The sequence below is a fragment of the Sciurus carolinensis genome, chromosome 16, assembly GCF_902686445.1.
Source record: "Sciurus carolinensis chromosome 16, mSciCar1.2, whole genome shotgun sequence".
NCBI lineage: Eukaryota > Metazoa > Chordata > Mammalia > Rodentia > Sciuridae > Sciurus > Sciurus carolinensis.
Genome location: NC_062228.1, coordinates 15,757,849 through 15,778,680, shown reverse-complemented (window position 1 = coordinate 15,778,680; position 20,832 = coordinate 15,757,849). Strand labels below are relative to the sequence as shown.

Genomic DNA, 20,832 nt, shown 5'->3' with positions numbered 1-20,832 from the left:
AATTTATTTCTCAAGGTGCACACCCTGAGCTCCAATTGATATTTTAATAACTTGATTAAAAAATTCCCAGAAGTCTATTAAGAGTCAGGAAACGGTCTGCGGTGTAGGTGAGGATTTTTGTTTTTGCAACGGAAACTTTTGGCCCCCATGAACAGAATAGCAAAAACTCATTTACCGGTGGTCTTCCTCCATCCTTGCCTAGTTCAAAACTAAAAAGTGAAAACCTGTATGGAAGAGTAGCCTTTTAGGTTTGCTTTTTTTTTTTTTTTTTAATTCTCTCTAGAACAGCCAGGTGGAGTCACAAGATCCAATTTTTAAATTGTCTTTTATTTTCCACTGTGAGTAAATTTCGGACACTCTAGCACAATCGAATTTTTTAAAAGTAATAAATTACAGTCTCCAAAGGCCAGTGTGTGGGGAGGGAGGGAAGAAGATATTTTAATTAAAAAGAACCGATAACTTGGGGTTTTGGGGATATGGTCTACCATTTCCTAATTAAGAAATGAGTTTGACAGTCCTTTGGCCAGCTTATTGTAGACACTGCTATGAAAACCCCCAAGAGCTGGTCGCTGTCCAAACGACGAAACTCCATTCGCCTGCGAAACGCCGGCCTCGGCCGCCGCGAGTCGCCGGGTTCTTCCCTTCCTTGCAGGCACCTAGGCTGCTCGGGGTCGGTGTCCTCCTAAGCACACGGAGGCGCGGAGCAGGCCGCCTCAGGCTCGCCGCCACCAGGTCGGTGCAAATACCTTTTCCCTCCTCGGGGCCCCAGCGTGCGACGCCTCCCCGCCTCCCTCCCTCCCTGCCGGCGGGGCCCTTTCCCGGCTCGGGATCAGCCGCCCGGGCAGCTGCGGCAGGAAGCGAAGCTCTTGTTGATGCTGTTCCGTGACGCACCTCGCCGCCCTCCGGCGGCCGCCCGGCTCTTCCCCGCTCTCGGGCGCCCCCCTCCGCGCCTGCGCAGTGCCCCTTGGGGGGCGGGGCTCAGATTCCTGTCAGCGGCGGCGGCGGCGGTGGCGGCGACCGTCAGTTTTCGCTGAGGAGAAGCACGAAACGGACCCGTTGGCTCTCCCCCCCTCCCCTTCCCCGCTCTGAACTCTCTCCTTGCTCGCCGGGAATCAGTCCCCGTGGAGTTTCCCTCCATTCCGTCGCCGTTTCGTCGGTCCTTGGCCCGGTGGAAGTCACTGCCCTCGAGGAGGAGGCAGCAGTAGCAGCCGCCCTCGCCTCGCCGCCCCCGGTTCGGTGCCCGCGGTCCCGGAGAGGAGGTGCCGCCGCCACCGCCGCTCCCCCCCTCCCGCTGCCCTCGGGCCGGGCAGGGTCGAGCTGCGATGCCCTCGGACTTCATCTCATTGCTCAGCGCGGACCTAGACCTGGAATCGCCCAAGTCCCTTTACTCGCGAGGTGAGTCAGGCTGGGGGGGTGGGGCGTGGGGGCGGGGAGCGCTGGCGCCGGGGAGCCCGGGGGGTCCCCGTCGGGGCGGGGGCGGCGAAGCCCGGACCCTGGGAGCCAGTCGGGCGGCGGCGGGGGAGAGGCGCGGGGGACGGGTGATGGTGGAGGGGCAGCGGAGGAGCGGCGGCCCCTCCCCCGCGGAGCCGCGGGCGGCTCGGGGCCCCGTTCCGTCGGCCCCGGGTCTCTGCGGCACCGATGGCTCCGAGCGGCCGGCGGCAGGTCGGGCTCCGCCACCGTCTGCGAGCAGCCCGCGCCGGCCTCCCCCGCCCGGGGATCGCCCCGGACTGGGCCCCACGCTGGGGCCGCGACGATCGGGGCACCACGGTCCCTCTTACCAGGATCTCCTCCCCGGCAGAGTTGCCCCCCAGCGGGCGGCGTGGCCGGGGGGGCTGGTTCTGGGGGCAGGGTCACCATCCCCCCCGCTTTGGCTTGTTTGTGCGCCCGCCGTCTTTCTGCCCCCCTCTCCCTCTGGCCTAGTCCACTCCCTCCCCTTGTCGGGACGGCCCCCCTCGGCCAGGCGTTCTTCCTTTCCTCGTCATCTTCGCTGGAAAGGGCCCGAATTTTCTTTTCCCACCTCCGTGGCATTCTAATTACTTAGTTCTCCCTCTCTGTTACAAAGATAGGGGTGCTGTCTCTGCATTAGTTTTATTCCTCTCCTCTCTCTGGAGTATCAGGCTCAGGCACAGACGCTGTCCTTTGAGAATTTTCTCTTCTTTGCTGTTCAAGGGCTTCTTGCAGGGAGCCGACAGTGGACAGAGATTCCCATTTTAAAACTCTTCTTGGCTAAGGCCTGCAGGGGATTCCCAGCATCTCAAATATTAACACTTGGGCTGATCGCTATTGACGTTAAATTCCTATACTGGACACCACAAGAATGTGTCAGAACAGGTTCCCTGTGCGAGGGGCATCAAACCAAAATACTCCCACTGCACTCATCACTCTTTCAGCTACTAGGACAAGGCAAAGACATAACTGGCTAACTGTTCATTTCATTATATTAAAAAAAAAAAAATGCCAGGCGAACCCTTTTCCTGAGAAATTCAGTGTTTCACCTGTTTTTGGTTTCATACAACCATCAGTTGATTCCACCTCCTCCAACATAAACAAACAAAACAAGGTCTTCAGCTTTACATTAACGTATTTAAGTTGTTTAGTGAATCAGAGTAAGGTGGTTTACTCTGGAAGATAGATACTGGACTTTATGGACTGACTATTGAGTTTGTATACAGAATCCTACTTAGTTACTGTAACCATTGTCTGTTGCTTCCATGACTTTAGTTGGCAGTCACCAACCATCCTGTGGATATTTTTTGGACAACGTTACTTGAAGTAGTTAAGAAATATTGTAGTTTTGAGTGCCAGAAGGAAGATAATATCAAGAGATGAATCTTAGAGAAGGACTAATGTGGTACACTTGGATGCTAAAAATAGTTAAGACACTAACACCATTTGGGCAGTAATCGTCAGATAATTTTCCATGAAACAAATACTTTATTAAAATCTAAGTTTAGTTTAGAGACCAATGTAGAGGCAATTCAACCTTCCTCTTGTAGTGAATATAACACAAATATGGGCCTTAGTTCTTAAAAATATATGATAGTTATATAAGAGATGTATGCTATCCTTGGCATTTTTTTCTCATCCAGCATAAAAAGTACTTAATGCTTTTTGTGTTTTTCAGATTCTCAGAAGTTACACCCATCACAGAATTTTCATAGAGTTGGACTATTGGAAGGTCAGCAAAGTGTCATTTTAAAGTATATTGTGTTAGTATGCAAAGACTTTCTCTGAGATGGAATTTAAATGGGAAAGTGTGAAACTTTGCAAACTCACACAATGTAGTTTTCTCCTAAAGAGACTGATCCTTCTTTTAGAGCAGCTAAGTGTTTCAGTGGATTTTGTTGCTGTGTTTGAAGTGCTTTTTGGCTGTTGTGTTTGCTTTGAGAAGCATTGAAAAAACCCACAAAAATCATTTTAAATTATGTGTTGGGTACTACTGTAGATTTCCAGATCTTTATTCTTTTTTATACACAAACCAGATGTTGAAAGGCTTAAACATTGACGAATTAATAACTAGAAGAGTGCCACCAAACACATACTAAATTCCAAACTTAGAACTTTTGTATGCTGAATATTTCAAACATTTATTCACAAAAATGTTGTTATCTCTATTACATTATATTTAAGGATAAGAAAAGCCATGTAATAGAGATGATTAAGTTATGCTTAGAAAAAGGGGCTTTAGAAAGTTCTGGAAATGTTTATGAAATCTGTAGAATAAACAGCTGACAATTTAGAAAACTTCATTTTGTATTGTTTTTAGCATTTTAAGACATCAAATATTCTGTGTTTTTAAATAGGTTTTGTAGATTTCACATTTATCATCTTTGAATTTTATAATCCTGGATTTGGACAGCAAGGATGTTAATTTTCCCATTATAGAAATGAGAAACAGGCTGAAATTAAGAGACTTGGAGGGGGGAAGATCCCACAATAGTAGAAACAATGCTCTCTGTGTTTTATTTAGTGCTCGTTATCCATGCCAAGGTGCCACTAGGAAATACACACACACACACACACACACACACACACTCATATTCACACATACATATATACATATATATATATGTATACAGTAGGTAACTTGAACATTTTATGGCCCACTTCAAGAAGGCCCCCAATATTTAAGTCTGATTTGAGTGTAGGTTTTTTCCCTTGCTTAAAGGTAGTCTGATATAGTGAGGGGAAAGTGGATATTGTAATTGAGTTTAACTTTGAATACCAGTTTAGCAATTTATTAGCTCTGTGACCTGGGGCAAGTGATTTTACCTCTTTAAACTTTTAATATTCTTTCTATAAAAATAGATCTCTTTAGTTTAGTGAACTAGTATGTATTAAAGTGACTTGTATCAAATATTTTTGAAACTATAATCTGAAGAAAGAAATTTTTAGAAGTGTCTCTTAGTGAAGCAGATGTCTTCTGTTTTTTAATGTTCTTCATTTTGTGACTGTATTGTGGAGTCATAAATTTGTGTAGCATCCTATTTCCCGGGCAACACACCGGTGTTATAATCATAGAGGTTATTAGGCAGGAGAGAGATATGGAAGAAAAAGTGTTAATTATTTAAGCATATATTTTTAACTAATTGATGGAAATACATATAAGCATTTAATATGTGAGTTTACATGTTTTTGCCTCTGTTAATTTTTCATTTTGGTTTAGAGGCTAGTCGACAATTTAAGACCATCCTTTTACAGATTATGTATAAAATGCAAAAATGTGCAAGTATCTAGTATGTTATGTCCTTTTTGAATTTTTGACATGAGATATCATAAGAAAGTTGTTTGCTTGTTTAGTGAAGTATTTAATCTGTGCTACCCCATTCCTACTTTTTAACCTTTAATTTGAACTTTTTAAAGAATACATAAAAGTAAAGAGAATAGAAATGAATTCCCACATACCCATTACCGAGGTTATTTTATTTTTCTCCCATACTGGGAATTGAACCCAGGGGTGCTTAACCACTGAACCACATCCCCAGCCCGTTTCATTTTTATTTTGAGACGGGGTCTCCCTAAGTTGCTTAGGGTCTCGTTAAGTTGCTGAGACTCGTTAAGTTGCTTAAACTTGTGATCCTCCTGCCTCAGCCTCCTGAGTAACTTGGATTACAGGCTTCTGCTACTGCACATGGCTTCATTTAATCTTTACACTTTAATTTTCTCATCTTTAAATGGGGTCAATAGTAGTATCATCATCCTGAGTTGTTGTGAAGATTATTCAAGGAGAATTCATGTAAAGTATTTAATTTAGTATATAGTAGATACTCAATAAATGTTAGTTAACTTAAAAATCATTAAACAGCAAACATCAATAGAGTGCTTACCATGTGCCAAGAACTTCACAATATGAGCTAACTGAATTTTTATAACAGTTTGAAATGCTTGTTAGAAACCATCCCACTATGGAGATGAGTAATTTACCTGAATCACATAGGAGTAAGTTATAGAGCCATGTTTCTGACTTAAGTCTTTTCACTTTAACTACTTAACTGCTGTCCTATAATAACTCCTTGTATTTTTATCAAGCATTGTCAAGTAATATTTATGCAGACTTTACATCAGTAGTCTAGATTTCCTTCTAGTAATTAAAAATACAGCCCAGAGTGAGGAATTTAAGTAAGCGGTATGATAAAATGTTAATTTTTAATAGAACATACCTTTTCAAAATTTAAATTCTTTTAGGAAAACAAGTTAGAAAATCTACAGTTGAGTATTCTTAAGCTTCAGAAGTAGATTCAAAATATCTACCATTTGAAGAAAAAATTGCCAAGGATAGCATATATCTCTTATATAACTATCATGTGTTTTTAAGAGCTGGTCCTTCTTGCTACCATCTTTTTATTTAATGTGGTAACTACCTAACAGTGGCAAAAGGGGCCTGGCTAATTAAATGCAATAATATATAACCATTAAAATGATGTTACTGATGATCTCACAATTAACATGTAAACCCTTTAATAAAATAAAAATGGTGCTGTTACAATTATATTAAAAATAACTTGTATTTTTAATGCAAAATATCCTGGACAAAAGTATATACTACAGATTTTTTGGGGAGGCAGGTATCAGTCATTGAACTCGGGTGCATTCAACCACTGAGCCACATCCCCAGCCCTTTTTTGTAATTTTTTTAAAGGTAGGGTCTCACTGAGTTGCTTAGCGCTGGCACTGTTGCTGAGGCTGGCTTTTATCCTCTTGCCTTAGACCCCCCCTTTCACCCCCAGCCACTGGGATTACAGGCTGATGGCATCAGGCTATACTACAGATTTTTAGTTGTTTTTGTATTTTCCTTACTTTTTTTTTTTTTTTTTTTTTTTTTTGGTACCCGGAATTAAACCCAGGAGCCCTTAAGCACTGAGCCACATTCCCAGCCCGTTTTTATATTTCATTTAGAGACAGGGTCTCACTGAGTTGCTAAGTGCCGCCCTAAATTGCTGAGGCTGGTTTTGAACTCAAAATCCTCTTGCCCCAGTCTCCACCACCACTGGGATTACAGGTTTGGGCCACTGCCTGTTTTCCTTATCTTGAAAGAACATAGCTTGTATATATTTTTTAAAATAAAATGATTTGTACTTAGGTTCGAATTTTAGCCTCTAAACCTAGGAATCTTCTTTGAAATGCCTAGAAAAAAATTGAGCTACAGAGAAGTTATCATTTCTTATTCTGTACTGCAAAATACCCATTTGGTATACTTTGTTTGCCATACCAAAAAAATAAAAAATAAAAAAAACAAAACAACAACAAAAAACAACCAAAAACTAAAGAAATGTAGCTAAACAAAAGTAAACAAGTAGATTAAGAGGTCATTCTAGAAACATAAAGGTTTAAGATAACAAGGTGGAAAATCACAGAATGGGAAAAATAAATAAGCAAATTGAAGAAAATAGAGAAAAACAATAGAATAAAATATTGAAATGCTTTTGTTCTTTTATTTTGGAGTACTATGGATGGAACCCAAGGCCTTATGCATGCTAAGCAAGCACTCTACCACTGAACTATGCCCCCAACCCCTTTAAATGCTTTTAAAAGGCCTAAGGGATAACATTATGGATTAAAGAATGGATTAAAGAATTGGTTAACATTATGAATTAAGAATTGGTTAAGAGTTCGGTGCTAGTCTGTTATAATCTTGGCATGATTTAAACATTTAAGACAGATTTTTTTTTTTTTTTCAGTGCTGGGATCAAACCTAGGGCCTTCTGCTTGCAAGGCAAGCACTCTACCGACTGAGCTATCTCACCAGCCCCAAGACAGATTTTTAAGAGAAAATATAATGACTTGGGAGAAAACAACTATTTTTTTCCCAACTATTGTCAGTCTGTTTGATTATCATGAATGTACAATTATAGACAACTGGAAATCCTAGAAATAACAGCAATGTTTTATTGACTTTATGGAATTCCCTCTCCCATGCCCCAGTACTGGGAATAAGACCCAGGGCTTCCTGCATGCTAGACAAGTGCTCTACCACTGAGTTATATCCCTAGTCATAACTTCATGGAATATTTCTTACTTGCCATTAAGCATGTTTTATTTCTCTTGCAAGGACCCATGTTAAGTAGTTAGACCATAAAACACCTATGTGATGATACATATAAAGATATTTTATTAGAAAGGATTTATCAAAAACACTTTAAACTGTCGAATTATTTTCTTGTTTAGTATTTATCTGTATGGATCCATACTTGTAAGTTAAGAATATAATTATGGAAATAATTAAGTTCATAATGTGAAAAATCATTCCTAGTTCACCCCTGCCTTCTGCCAATAGAATCCATGTCTCTGATTTCCTATCATTTTTTTAATAACTTTGTTTTATTTATTTTATTTTATGTGATGCTGAGTATAGACCCAGTGCCTCACATGTGATAGGGGAGCACTCTACCACTGAACCACAACCCTAGCCCCCTAATCATCTGTTTTCGTAGCTGCCTAAATTCTGCTTTCATTATTTTCTTTTGTTTCGTACTGGGGATTGAATCCTGAGCTTTATACATAGTAGGCAAGTGCTCTGCTCTTGAGCCATATCCCCAGTACTTGATTTCATTTAATACTAGAATTTGCTTATTAAAAGAAATGGATATAAATCCATATTCTAATCATGTGTTTCATGGTCTGATCTTGATTCATTATTATTTATTTTTTGGTACCAGGGATTGAACTCAGGTGCTTAGCTACATCTCCAACCCCTTTTTCATTTTTTTTTTTTTTTTTTTGGGGTGCTGGGGATTGAACCCAGGGCCTTATGCTTACAAAGCAAGCACTCTACCAACTGAGCTATCTCCGCAGCACCCCTTCATTTTTTATTTAAGACAGGGTCTTGGTAAATTGCTTAGGGCTTCACTGAATTGCTGAGGTTAGCTTTGAATTTACAATCCTTCTGCTTCAGCTTCTCTTGAGTCTCTAGGATTATAGGGTTGGGCCATGGTAGGCTTGATTCATTCCCCTCCACCCCCTGCCCTGTAGTGGGGATGGAATCGAGGGGTGCTTTAGTACTGAGTTACATCCCCAGTCTTTTATTTTAAGACAGGGTCTTACTAAGTTGCCCAGGCTGACCTTGAATTTGCAGTCCTCCTGCCTCAGCCTCCTGAATAGTTGATTCTCTCTTGATTCTTCTGTTTATCGTAGTAGTCCCCTAAAGTTGAACGTGGTAATGCAGAAAAACATTTCCTATTGTGACCAATATTACATATAAAAATAGCCACTTTTTATTAGAAAAAGTAGACTCATTAGGTTATATTTTATATTGGAAATAGCAGGTACTTATAAATAAAAAAGATTGTCTGGGTGCAGTGGCACATGCCTATAACCCCAGCAACTGGGTAAGCTGAGGCAGGAAGATGGCAAGTTCAAAGTCAGCATAACAATTTAGTGAGTCCCTAAGAAACTCAGTGAGATCCTGTCTCTAAATAAAATACAAAGAAAAGGACTGAGAATGTAGCTCAGTGGTTAAGTGCCCCTGGATTCACTTCCCAGTACCAAATCAAACAAACAAAAAAGATGGGGAAAAAAAAGAAAAAGAAAAAGGGCTGGGGATGTGGCTCAGTGGTTAAGTGCCCCTGAGTTCAGTCCCCTTCAAATAAATAAATAAATAAATAAATAAATAAATAAATAAATAAAATTATGTGAGAGATCAGCTAGGCCTGATTGTTTAGTGACACAGAATAGTCCTGTTAATGTTAGTGAGAAAAAAGACATTCTTCAATAGAACTGTTGCTTACTATATTATTTTCTTGTTATTGGCTCAGATTTTATTTCAAGTTACATAAAAGAGATTTGTGTGTCTTTTATTTGCTGTTGTGTTAATGAAAATCAAGTTTAAAAAATAACAAGGTTTATAAGATGCTAATTATAAACGTTGAATGAAAAGGTAGACTTTTTTAATGTATTAACCACAGATAATGGGTTTAGCTTTGAAATATAAATAAAACCTGATGTTGTGATAAAAATATATCTCTAATGATTTGAACTGAAGATATGTTACATGAGTGAGATTTCAGTTTTTTTTTCCTTATTTATTTTTAATCTTAATAACTTATTTTTATGGTACTGGGGATTAAATCCCAGGGACACACTACTACTGAGCTCTATCGTCATCCAATTTTTAAAAAATATATATATTTTTAGTTGCAGATGGACATAATACCTTTACTTTATTATTTATTTTTTTGTGGTGGTGAAGATCCAAGCCAGTGCCTCATACATGCTATGCTGTAAGCACTCTACTACTGAGTTACAATTCCAGCCCCCCATTCAATTTTATTTTTTATTTTGAGACCTGGAAACTTTGATCTTTCTCAGTCTCTCAGTCTCATTGGGATTACAGGTGTGCACCACCACCTGGTTTATTCTTACTAACTTTTTATTTTATTTTATTCTTGGTATTGGGGATTGAACACAGGGGCACTTAACCACTGGACCATATTGCCAGCTCTTTTTGTATTTTTTTTTTAAAGACAAGGTCTTGCTGAGTTGCTTAGAGCCTCACTAAATTGCTGAGGATGACTTTGAACTCTTGATCCTCCTGCCTCAACCTCCTGAGCCACTGGGATTATAGGTGTACACCACCATGTCCCTGGCCCTTACTAACTTTTTAAAAATACTTTCCTCTTCTGTTTATTTTTTGAGGTGCTGAAGATCGAACCCAGGACCTCCCATATGCTAGGCAACCGTTGTACCACTAAGCTACACCCACAGCCTTTTTTTCTTATTTTTTCCTGCAGTACTAGGGATTAACCCAGGGTCTTGTACATGCTAGGCAATGTACTGTACGTGCACTGTACCATTGAGTTACACTCCCAGCCTTTATCGGTAATACTTACTTAATAAATAGGTGATGGCTATTATTGCTTTCCAGCCATAAATGTTTAACATTTCTTTCCCATTCAGAAAACATTGTGAGTACTACTTTACTAAATTTGGTGCTTAGCTTTGAAAATAAGATATTTCTAATGGTGAGGTAAGTAGTTAATTACATTTATAAAATAAGTTTTAATTAAAAAAAATGACTTAATCTTTCTTTTTCTTTTTCTTTTTCTTTTTCTTTTTTTTTTTTTTTTCAGGGCGAAGGACTGAACTCAGGGCCTTGCACATGCTAGGCAAGTGCTCTGCCAGTAAGTTAAGTCCCCAACCCCCTTTTTCTTTTTTTATAGTACTGGAGTTGGAAGCCAAGGCCTTGTACATGCTAGGCAAGTGCTCTCCCATTGAACTACTTTTTAAGTTTTTTATTTTGACACTGGGTCTTGCTAAATTTCCCAGGCTGGTTTGAACTTGGTATCCTCATGCCTCTGAGTAGCTGAGATTACAGGTGTGTGTCACCATGCCCTGCTAAAGCAAACTAAGGTACAGAGGGATTCGATTTATTTTTCATTAATTTTTTACGATTACATAGCTGGTGAACCAGGCTGGAATTTGAACCTCAACATTTTTATTTTATCTTATTTTATTTCATTTTTTGGTACCAGGGAATTGAACCCAGAGCTCTTAACTAAGCCACATCTCCAGCTTGTTTTGTGTTTTTATTAAAAAAAAAAAAAAAAAAAAATTTTTTTTTTTTTTTTAAATAATTTTGAGACAGTCTAGCCTTAGGGCCTCACTTAGTTGCTGAGGCTGGCTTCAAACTTTTGATCCTTTTGCTTCACACTCAAGACGCTGGAATTACAGTTGTTCGCTGTTGTGCACCGTTGCACACCTTGCGCTCAGCTGGAACTCAACAGTTTTACCCTAGAGTTGTGAGCTTATATGGATTTGTATAGCACAAACATTTGATAATGGGCATTTGCCCTTTGGACCCTAATAAGATTACACTACTGTTAAAATGGTATATAAAGAATATTTTGTGTTGGATTCTTTATTACTTTGTTTCCATACTGTAATGAAAAATCACATAATAGAAATCAGTAATATGATGACCCCTTGGGGGAAAATTTTAACATTCACAATCAACAAATCATTGTCTTTGGTGATAGTTTTAAGATTTAACTGAAGCAGATGACTGGTTGAAACTCTTTCTTGACTGATAGGGGGACTCAAGTAAAATGAAGGAAGATTAAGCAGAAGCCACTGTCTGCGGAGAATTTAAAAGTGAGGGGTGGTTGGGCTCTTGATTTCTTTGGCAGTACTTTTATGGAAGTCATTGCTCCTTATTTCTGCTGGCTATTCCAGAGATAAATTTCAGAAGCAATGATCAGTAGAAGAAACTACTAATAGGAGCCTTAGGAATTAGTTTTGTTTCTTGCTATGGTTGGTCTTTGTTTCTGGAACTTTCTGAAAGTTCTATGTTAGGAATTTGAAAATTTTGGGTCAAATTCTGAGATCCTATGGGAAATAACTGAACATTTCTTTTCTTTAGAGACCTTATCAGTGCTTACTTAATTAAGACTTAAAGGGAAAACAATTAAAATAATGTTGAAGGGGTTTGAAAACTATAAAATACTATGTGAATAGTTTTATTTCCCATAGAGTTTTATTAATTTACTTTGGTTTTCCTTTCCATTTTTCTTTTTCTTTCTTTCTTTTTTCTTTTTCTTTTTTTCCTAATCTGCTCCTTCCATCTTTTGGTTTATTTTTGCATGACACTCTCTACTTTTGTTGCTTCTACTCAATAATGTTCTTGTATCCTTTTATACCTTTTTTTTTTTTAACAAAACGTTCATTAGAGAAGTACAGAAGTGCATCCATTTTAAATGTTCCTTGAATTTTTATTTTTATTTTTTTTGAAACCAGGGATTGAAGCCAGAGATGCATAACCATCTCTAGCCCTTTTTAATTTTTATTTGGAGCCAGGGTCTCACCAAGTTGCTAGGGCCTTGCTAAGTTGTTGAGGGTGACTTTGAACTTTTAATCCTCCCTCAGACTCCCAGTAGCTAGGATTACAGAGTGTGCACCATCCTGGGTGCTTTGTGAGTTTTTTACAAGTGTTTATGTTTGAATAGTCAGCATAGTCAAGGTATAGAATATTTTCATCACTCAGTAAAGCTACTTATTCCTTTGTAGTGAATCGTACTCACTCCAGCCCCAGGGAACTATTGATCAACTTTTGTTTACCATAGATTAGTTTTGCCCCTTTTTTTTAGAATTTCACAAAAATGAATTTATATAGTATATATTCTTTGCTTTTTTAAGTTTTTTTGTTCTACCACCATTGAACATAGGGAACATAGTATTTTTTAAAACGGGCATAAAGGTAATACGTTTTTTGCTCTTTCATATATATATATATATATATATATATTTTTTTTTTTTTTTTTTTTTTTTTTTTGGTGCTGTGAATTGAACCCGGCTGGGGGCTCTTTACCCCTGTGCTACATCCCCAGCCCTTTTAAATTTTGAGACAGGATCTCACTAAGTTGGGCCTTGTGAATTTTCTAAGTTTGTTCTTGAAATCAGGATCCTCCTGCCTGAGCCCTCCTGAGTTCCTGGAATTGTAGTCGTGCACTGCCCTGCCTAGCTCTTTCTTTTTTTTCCCACCAGTACTGTGGATTGAACTGAAGAAAACTCTACCCCTGGACCTACATCCTCAGTCATTTTTAAAAAATTTATTCTGAGACAAAATCTTGGTAAATTACTATATCTGCTTTCAAATTTGTGGTCCTCCTGCCTTAGCCTCCTGAGTGCCTGGGATTGTAGGTATGCATCACCTCAACCGGCTCATTTATTCTTTTATTATTATTAATTATGGTACTGGGGATTAAAACTAGGATTGCTTTTCTACTGAGTATACGTGGAGCCCTCTGTTTTTTATTGTTTTTGAGACAGGGTCTCAGTTTCTTAGGGCCTCACTAAATTTGCTGAGGCTGGTCTTGAACTTGGGATCCTCCTGCCTGTTTCTTGAGTCACTGGGATTATAAGGATGCCTATAAATTCCAAAGTGTAGGTTTCTTAGAAATTTATTTATTTTCATGCAAGGGATCAAGCCCAGGGCCTCATGCTTGCTAGAAAAGCCCTGTACCACTGACCTATATCCCGAGCCCTTTCCAGAAATTTTTATTTTGAGATAGGATTTTGCTAAATTGCCCAGGTCAACCTCAAATTTGGAATCCTCCTGCTTCATCTACCAAGTTGCTAGGATTGCAGGTGTTTGTCACTATGCGTGGTTAAGATTTGTTTTTAAGGAAGTTTTACATTTTATCTAGTGCAGTGACCCACCCTGCCCTGTGACTCCAGAGAATTGGGAGGCTGAAGCAAGAGGATTGCAAATTTGAGGCCAGCCTCAGCAACCCAGGTAGACTCTGAGCGTGTTTCAAATTAAAAAAACAAAAACAAAAACAACAAAACAGGCTGGGGATATAGCTCAATGGTAAAGTACCCTGTTCAATCTCAATCCCCCCCCCAATTTACATTATATTTATTTTTATTTATTATTCTTTTATGGTACTGGAGATTGAACCACCCGCATTGTACCACTGAACCTTATCCCAGTCCTTTTAACTTTTTCTTTCTTTCTTTTTCTCTTGATGCTGGGAATTGAACCTGGGGTGCTTAACTACTGTGTTGTATCCCCAGTCCTTTAATTTTTTGAGAACAGGGTCTTGCTAAATTGCTTAGGGCCTCACTAAACTGCCCGGGCTTCCATCTTCCTGCCTCAGCCTCTTGAGTTGATGAGATTACCTGCCTACACCACTGTACCCAGCTAGAAAATATTATATTTGTCTTTACTCTGTCAACAGAGGGAGACCATATTCATATAACTTTTATCTTAGCATATTGTTATAATTATTGTTTTATTAGTTATTAATATCTACTGTGCCTAATTTGTAAATTACACTTTATTATATACTTATGTGTAGGGAAAAAAAGTGTAACTAGAGTTCTGTACTATGTGTGGTTTCAGGTATCCTTTGGGGGGGTCTTGGAATGTATCCCGCATGGATGAGGGTTGACCAGTATGCATCTGTTCAGGAAAAAATGTCTAAATCTAATTGTAAAGTATGAGAATCAGCCATAGGTGTAAAGATGTAGTAAACCATAAAAAATATCTAGTGTAGTCCAGTTTTTATTTTGAAGATATAATGGATGTGGTTGTAGTCAACTATTTCATTACTGTGACTAAAACATTTCTCAAGAACAACTTAAAACTTTATTTTGGAGTCCATGATCGATCAGCTCTGGACCTGAGGTGAGGCAGAACATCATGGTGGAAGGGTGGTGGCAGAAGAAAGCAGTTCAGGACATGGCAACCAGGAAGCAGAGAGTGAGAGAAAGAGAGAGAGAGTGGGGGATGGTGGGGGAAGTTACCTCTGCTCTTCAGGGACAAATACAAACCTCCAGGTCTTGCCCTCAGCTGCCTACTTCTTCCAGTCACACCCTACCTGCTTTCATTTACCACACAGTTAATCTATATCAGTGGATTAATCCAGTGATCAGGCCAGCACTCTCATAATCTAATCATCTCACCTCTGAACATTCTTGCTTTCTCTCAAGCAGGAGCTTTTGGTGGCCACCTCATGTCTAAATTGTAACAGATGTTAAGATTCTCAAGGGCAGGGAATGTACCCTGTGTTCTTATACTCCAGGCACAAGTGTTTTGTATATGACAGTTTCTTAGTATTTATTGAAGGAGTGAATGAATGTGAATGTGAATCTAGGAGAGAAGGAATGGAGGGATTGGAAGTCTGAGTGGGTTGTGCTGTTGTTGTACACAACCAAGTATCAAATCTTCAGTTGGAATAATAATTGCATTAAATTGACTATAGATGAAGAATTTGGCCTTTAAAGAATTGGGACTATTTAATCTGTAAAGATAATTATATGAATAAGATGAAAATTGAGGATTTGTTTACTAAACCCAGAATACTCAAATCAGAATGTTCTCTTGAAACTTGAAAAAGGTAGCTTTAGGGCAAAATGTGTAACTATGTAATTTAGTGAGAAAAAGTTCTCTGAGGCAATATTGTATCTTCATTCAAGGATAAAAAAATAAAATCTAAAATGATAATGGAACCATCATGGATAATTGACAAAGCTAGAAATGCAGACTTAAATTTTATGGCATAGAAGATGATTCCTCTTGCTTTTATTAGAAAATGTAATTTTTATCAGCAGAATTTGTTTTTTCCACTTTGTGTTTGGGAGGATTAATTTTTGGAATGGATCTCAATAAATAAGAGTTTGCGAAAGTCTATGCTCCACACAACAGAGTATAACCAGTTTATATGATGTGATGTTAGAACTGGAAATAGAGTTTTTTTTTTTTTTTTTAATCCAACATTAACTATATATAATCTGACTTTCTTAAGTCTTTTACATGTGTGCTTTCCTGGGATTTCAGTAGAGTGAAGGTGAAGTGGGTGTGTGAGGATCACTCCTGTGAACCTATCCCACAACAACTATTAAGTGAATCTTATAATTTAAAAAATTTTGTTATTTTATTTTTATTTATTTTGAGATGGGGTCTTGCTATGTTGCTCAGTTTGATTTTGTGGGCTCAAGTGAGTCTCCTGCCTCAGCCTCCCAAGTAACTGGGACTGCAGACTTGTGCCACTACTCCTTGCTGAATCTTGTAACTTTTTTTTTCTCTCAGTACTGGGGATTGAACTCAGGGGCACTTAACCACTGAGCCACATCCCCAGCCCTTTTTTGTATTTTATTTAGAGACAGGGTCCCACTGAGTTGCTTAGTGCTGAGGCTGGCTTTGAATTCACAATCCTCCTGCCTTAGCCTCCCGAGCTGCTGGGATTACAGATATGCGCCACCTAGCCCGACTTGAATCTTGTAACTTTTAACTGTCATATTTCCAGGAGCAAATGTCACTTTTAAAAATATGCCAATGGGAAGTAAGATTTAAAAATATTTATAGATTTTTTTTTTAAATGTAGGGGGCAGGGGCTATGGCTCAGTGGTGGAGTGGATGCCTGGCACTTGTGAGACCCTGGGTTTGATTTTCAGCACTGCTTGTAAATAAATGTATAAATAAAAATAAAGGCCCATGGATAACTAAAAAATATTTTAAAAATAATCTTTCATGTACGAAAAATAATGTATATAAATTATTTTATCCTTCACTTTCTGCAGGGTTCCAGGAACAAAGTAGCATCTAAAATACTGATTGTATTATTGATTTCATTAGTGTAATATTGCTACTTTTGGAATAATTGTATTAAAAGTGAAGAATATTTTTAAGACTTCTTTTCTGTGCTAGAAATCAGTCTTTTAGTTATAAGATTCTTAAGTCCAGAAAAAGTTTTTTTTTTAGTTATTTCAGTCCTTTGATTGATATTCATGAGCATAGGAATTAATAGTCCTTTTTTATTTTTAATTTTTTTAATGCTAGGGATTAAGCCTATGCCCTTACATATTATTTTATTTTATTTTATTTTTTGCGGTGCTGGGGATCAAACCCAGGGCCTTGTGCTTGCAAGGTGAGCACTCTACCAACTGAGCTATCTCCCCAGCCCAAGTGATCCCTTTTAAATACAAATATGTCAGTTATATGAGGAAGCATTTAGGTGACTGACTGTAAACAGACTATTAGTGGGGTCTGATGACTTTATTTTATTGGTTAGAACAATTATTTTTATATACTTAATAGCAGCAAAATAGTACTTATGCTAGTAAACATTTAATCTATATTTAAAGACATGGTGACTGATATTTTTCATAAATGTTGCTAAACAAATGTTTTAATATGAAAGCATTTATGCAATAAAATTATACTAATAAACAGAAAAGATGTTCAACATCTTTGATACTGGGAACTTCAAATCAAAACCACAGGACATACCACTTCACACCTGCTACCATGACTGTAATAAAAAAGATAATGTGGGTGTGGTGGCGCACAGTTGTAGCCCTACCTACTTGAGAGGCTGAGGCAGGAGGATCTCTTTAGCCCAGAAGTTTGAGACTTTCCTGGGTAGCATAATTACAGCCTATCTCAAAGAAAAGAAAAGAAAAAGTATAATAGCACATAAGCAAGCATGTGGTGAAATCACATACACTTTTTTTTGTACCATGGGTTGAACCACTAAGGGGGCTTAACCACTAAGCCGTATCCCCAGCCCTTTTTATTTTTTTATTTTGAGACAGGGCCTCACTAAATTGCTGAGGTGGCTTTGAACTTGTGATCCTTCTGCCTCAGCCTCCTGAGTTGCTGGGGTTACAGGTGTGCGCCACCACACCTGACTCACATATACTGTTGTTGAGCATAAATGGTGCAGCCACTGTGGAAAAGAATCTGGTACTTTTTCAAAAAGTTATACTTGGAGTTAGCATGTTATCCAGTAATTCTGCTGGATTTATATAATGCGAGAGAAAGTGTCTGCACAGTAACTTGGATATGAATTTTAGTCATAGCCTTTTTTGTGATAATCAATTTGTGAAAAAACCCAAATGTCTTATCAACTGATGAATGGCTAGATAACCAAAATGTGGATTGCCCATACAATGAAATATTATTTGGTCATAAAAAGGAATGAAGGGGCTGGGGATGTACATCAGAGTTAGTGTGCTTGGCCCTGGGTTTCATCCTCAGCACTACGAAGCAAAACAAAAACCAATAACAACAACAAAAGATACGAGGTACTGATCTATACTACAACCTGGATGGACTTTGAAAACATTTTAATCATAATAGACCACATCTCATATCATCCTATTTACATAAAATATATAAAAAAGGCAAATTTGTAGAGGTGGAAAATAGATTAGTGGTTTCTAGATCGTGGGAGTGGGAAATAGAAGCATGATAGTTAAAGAAAGGGTGTGGGTTTCTTTTAGGTGTGATAAAAATGTTCTAAAATTTATTGTGGTAATGGCTGCAACAACTGACTATACTGAAAGCTATTGAATTATATACTTTCAGTAGGTGAATTGTGAATGGTCACACCTGTAATCCCAGCAAATAGGGAGCTTGAGGCAGGAGGATCACAAGTTTAAGGCCAGCTTGGGCAAGTTAGTGAGACCCTGTAGAACTAAAACAAAAAGAGTTGGGGATGGCCTTGGGTTCATTTTCTGTACTGGGGGAAAAATAGGTGACTTGTATGACAGGTGAATTATATCTCAAGTTGAAAGTATATATGTATATGTATCTATGTCTGTATTTATAAGGATATATATATAAACAAAATGCATAGGAAGAGTTTAAACAGTGCTAATGATAGAATTTGTGCACTCTATTTTTTATTGTGTAGTGCTATCTCTAATAAAATTAGTTTTCCTTGTGTGTTGCTAGTGAGAATGTAAATTGACTCAAGTGCTGTGGAAAATAGTTTCTTAACATAGCTAAACAAATTACTGTATGATACTGCCCGATGTTCCACTTGTTTTACATGAAAGTGGGAACTCAAATACTTGTACACTAGCAACATTATTTACAGTACTCATAAGATGGAAATGATCCCAGTGTCCATCAGCAGATGGATAAAGTGTGATATACATGTCTAGTGGAATTTTATTCAACCTTAAAAAGGAATGACATTTTAATACATGCTACAACATGTATTAAATAGAAAACATATGCAAAGTGGAATAAGCCAGACAAAAAGGGACAAATATTTTATGATTCCATTTACATGAGGTAACTAGATACATGATGTATGTAGAATACTCAACTGTACAGAAATACAAAGTAGAATTGTGGTTACCAGGGACAGTAGGTAACAGTAGGACAGGGACAGTAGGACAGTAGGAACTATTATTTAATAGGCACAAAGTTTCTGCATGGGAGGATTAAAAAGTTATGGAAGTGCATAATGATGACTGCACAACATTGTGAATATATCTAATGTCACTGAATTGCATGCTTAAAATGGCTAAAATGGGGGGAAAGGAAGGGAAAGGAAAGTTACTGGAGAATGAGATTGATCAAATTATGTTATGTGCATGTACAAATGTGGCATAATGTATCCTGATATTATGTGTAATTGCAATGACCTGATAGGAAAGTGACTAAATGGTAAATTCTGTATATATTCTACCACGATTAAGCTATGTTCAGAAAACAAAAAACATTTTTAGAGTGTGGTACATAGACTTAACTTTTGTTAATAGGACATGTAGTTGTGTGGTGGTACATGGAAAGACTATCTCATATTGCATTTAACAGCATATTTGAATTGTCTATCATTTATAGTTTACTTCCTTCTGTTCTGATAGTGTGAATTTCTGTTATACTCTATATGGAACCTAGAATCTTTAGCTTTAAATGGAAATTGGATAACCTAAACACCACTGACTGTGCTATGTTTTTGATAATCAAAAACTAAATTTTGTTAAGCCAGACCAGGCTACATATGTCTTTGAAAAATTCTGAAAGTAGACATATTAACATTGTTTAGAGTGGAAAAATTTTTGACTATTAATATGCATGCTTACAAATGTTTTTATTTAATAGTAGCAAGAGAATTGCAGTTTTCCAATAAATGTCACAAAATTGTGGCAGTGAACCAGAAAAAAGAAAAACTACATTAGTGAAATGTGACATACTTCGGTAGTTATGGAAACTATAAACCCTACTAAGTCTCAAAGGATATTCTTGTATTTTTATTGTTAATTAGGCATTGATAGGGGTCAGTGAGGACTGTGGGTAACTGCTAGATTAAATTTAAGTACATCAGAGGTCTTGGTTAAGAGATAATATTGGCTATTTTTGCATTTGTTTTGTGTGAACATTAAAGTACTTAATTTATATGAAATCATTCTATATAAAAGTTTATATGAAATGTTTTTTTTTTTTTTTTTGATAGAGAAAGTGGAGGAATTTAGTGAAGTCTTTTCTCCTCTGCTAAAGATACTCCTGAAGAGAACCAAAAGAGTAGAATTTACAACCATAGAAACAAAATGATGTATCTCATTTGTGTACAATGAATCAAAATGCAGTCTGTAAAAAATTAAAAGATAAAGAGTAGAATCTAGGAAATAATGCAAATGGGAATCTTTTGTGGTTTGAAGAAATTGAAGATAAAGGACAGGAATACAAGAAATTTTGGAACCCAAAGAAAAGGGGACCTAGTATCCAGAGTTTCTTCTATTCTTGGATCCAAAGGCACAAAGGAAGGATAATGTGTATCTGGGAAAGGAGGTATGGGAAATTCTAGGTAGTTTTCTGTAAAGAAATAAACTGTCACTTGCCAAGAATGATCAGTGTGGGGAGTGACGTGGAGAGAATTATTGTGAGGAATTGTAGGTATAGTGACAAGGAATACTTTTTTTTGTAATCCCAGTGACTTTGGAGGCCTTAAGCTGGAAGATTTCAAGTTCAAGGCCAATCTCAGCAATTTAGCAAGACCCTTGGCAATTTCGTAAGACTATCTCAAAATCAAAAAAAGAAAAGGATTGGGGATATAGATCAGTGGTAAAGTACCCTTGGATTTAATCCCAACTATCAACAAC

At 37.9% G+C, this 20,832-nt stretch overlaps 1 protein-coding gene across 3 annotated transcripts in view; it reads left to right on the top strand.

Moving 5' to 3' along the window:
- Positions 1–978: 978 nt before the first annotated feature.
- Positions 979–20,832, top strand: part of Nfat5 (nuclear factor of activated T cells 5) — a 108,936-nt gene continuing 89,082 nt past the window's right edge. Inside the window, exons 1-2 of one of the 3 annotated variants that reach the window (XM_047527316.1) lie at positions 979–1,395; positions 3,125–3,178. In XM_047527316.1, coding sequence (XP_047383272.1) covers positions 1,323–1,395; positions 3,125–3,178 — 127 coding nt within the window. In that variant the 5' untranslated portion in view covers positions 979–1,322. The remainder of the gene's footprint in view (positions 1,396–3,124; positions 3,179–20,832) is intronic. The other 2 variants (XM_047527315.1, XM_047527317.1) reach the window with 2 other exon arrangements.